The sequence below is a fragment of the Phaseolus vulgaris genome, chromosome 5 (genome assembly GCF_000499845.2).
Source record: "Phaseolus vulgaris cultivar G19833 chromosome 5, P. vulgaris v2.0, whole genome shotgun sequence".
Lineage (NCBI taxonomy): Eukaryota > Viridiplantae > Streptophyta > Magnoliopsida > Fabales > Fabaceae > Phaseolus > Phaseolus vulgaris.
In genome coordinates, this window is record NC_023755.2 from 26102843 (window position 1) to 26104877 (window position 2035).

Consider the following 2035-nt stretch of genomic DNA (forward strand, 5'->3'; position numbering starts at 1 on the left):
AAACCTGTCTTTTGGCAAAGGTTTTGTAAATATCAGCAAGTTGTAGTTTTGTTTCAATGAACTTAATCTTACAACCTCCATTATTCACATGATCTCTTATGAAGTGATGACGAATCTCAATGTGCTTTGTTCTTAAGTGTTGAATCTGATTTTTGGTGAGATTTATAACACTTGTGTTGTCACAAAGCAAAGGAACCTTGCTGATCTTCAATCAAAAATTTGCAAGCTGTTGTTTAAGCCAAAGAATTTGTGCACAACAACTCCCAACAAAAATGTATTCAACTTCTATAGTAGAAAGAGCTACACAAGCTTGTTTCTTACTATGCCAGGAAATAAGACTTGATCCAAGAAGATGACAAGTGCCACTTGTGCTTTTTTGGTCCAGCTTACACCCTGCAAAATCAGAATTTGAATATCCAATTAAATGTATAGGAGAGTAAGAAGGATACCACAGACCAACATTGGTTGTTCCTTTGAGATATTTGAGAATCCTTTTTGCAGCCTTGATGTGAGATTCCTTTGGATTTGCGTGATACCTTGCACAAAGACATACAACAAACATGATATCCGGTCTACTTGCTGTGAGATAGAGTAAAGAACCAATTAAACCTCTATATTTTGTTTGATCTACCTCTTTTCCAGCAGCATCTGCATCCATATAACAACTTGAATGCATAGGTGTGCTAGCTTCTTTGCAACTCTCCATTTCAAATTTCTTGAAGATTTCTTTGCAATACTTTAATTGGCATAGGAAAATTCCATCCTTTGATTGCTTAACCTGCAACCCAAGAAAGAATGAAAGCTCTCCCATCATGGACATTTCAAACTCACCTTGCATGGCAGCAACAAACTCCTCACATAAACTATCTTTGGTAGCACCAAAAATGATGTCATCAACATATATTTGAACCAAAATAATTTCAGAAATTGCTTTCTTGATGAAAAGAGTTTTGTCAATCATCCCTCTTTCATAGCCATGAGATAAAAGGAAGTTACTAAGTCTCTCATACCACTGCCTTGGAGCTTGCTTAAGCCCATACAATGCCTTTTTCAACTTAAAAACATGATTGGGATGTTGATGATCCTCAAAGCCCGGTGGTTGCTCAACATACACTTCTTCATTGATAAATCCATTGAGAAAAGCACTCTTCACGTCCATTTGAAAGAGTTTGAATCCACTCATAGAAGCAAAAGCCAGCAATAGCCTTACAACTTCTAATCTTGCAACAGGAGAAAAGATTTCACCATAGTCAATTCCTTCTTCTTGATTGTAACCTTTGGCAACTAGATTTGCATTGTTTCTAGTATTCACACTAGCCTCATCTAGCTTGTTTCTGAAGACCCATTTAGATCCAATGATGTTCATCTCATCTGTCTTGGGGACAAGAAACCACACATCATTCCTAGCAAACTGATTCAGCTCTTCATGCATTGCATCCACCCATTTTTCATCTTTAAGAGCTTCTTCAATTGACTTTGGTTCAACTTGAGAGACAAAAGTAGTGTGCCTGCAGAAGTTTGAGATAGAACTACGTGTAAAACACCCTCCTTTATCTGCCCAATGATGTTCTCCACTGACAGATATCTTGGAATTCTCCATTCTTTAGGCAACTCATCATGCTACAAAATTTCAACTAGTTGTTTCGATGAATCAATCAGTTGTTTTTCTGGACAACAATCCAATTTCTGCATAATGATGTTCTGTTCATCCTCTTCAGTGCTGATCTTTGAGGGTGTTAAGACTTTGTGATCAACTTCATCAAATACCACATGAACAAATTCTTCTACAATCATGAGCCTCTTGTTGTAGATTCTATAAACATGACTATTTGAGGAATATCCAATGAAAATGCCATTGTCCGCTTTTTCATCAAACTTTCCCAAATTTTCTTTCCCATTATTCAGAACAAAACAACTGCATCCAAACACTCTTAGGTGACTAATGTTTGGCTTCCTTCCATTGAAGAGTTCATAGGGTGTTTTCTTCAAAATTGGCCTTATTAGCACTCTATTCATCACATAGCAAGAGGTGCTA

General features: G+C 36.9%; 1 protein-coding gene across 1 annotated transcript; it reads right to left on the reverse strand.

The window, feature by feature from the left end:
• Positions 1–211: 211 nt before the first annotated feature.
• Positions 212–1366, reverse strand: LOC137834194 (uncharacterized mitochondrial protein AtMg00810-like). Its single transcript, XM_068642256.1, has 2 exons — positions 1113–1366; positions 212–965 (listed from the first exon to the last, which is right to left on the reverse strand). The coding sequence occupies exons 1-2, from the start codon at positions 1364–1366 to the stop codon at positions 212–214; spliced, it is 1008 nt and encodes a 335-aa protein (XP_068498357.1).
• Positions 1367–2035: the final 669 nt, after the last annotated feature.

Coding starts and splice junctions, on each gene's coding strand:
- LOC137834194 (XM_068642256.1), bottom strand. CDS start 1,366: ATGAACATCATTGGATCTAAATGGGTCTTCAGAAACAAGCTAGATGAG. Junction 966..1,112: donor GGATTTATCAATGAAGAAGT/GTATGTTGAGCA, acceptor TGGCTATGAAAG/AGGGATGATTGACAAAACTC.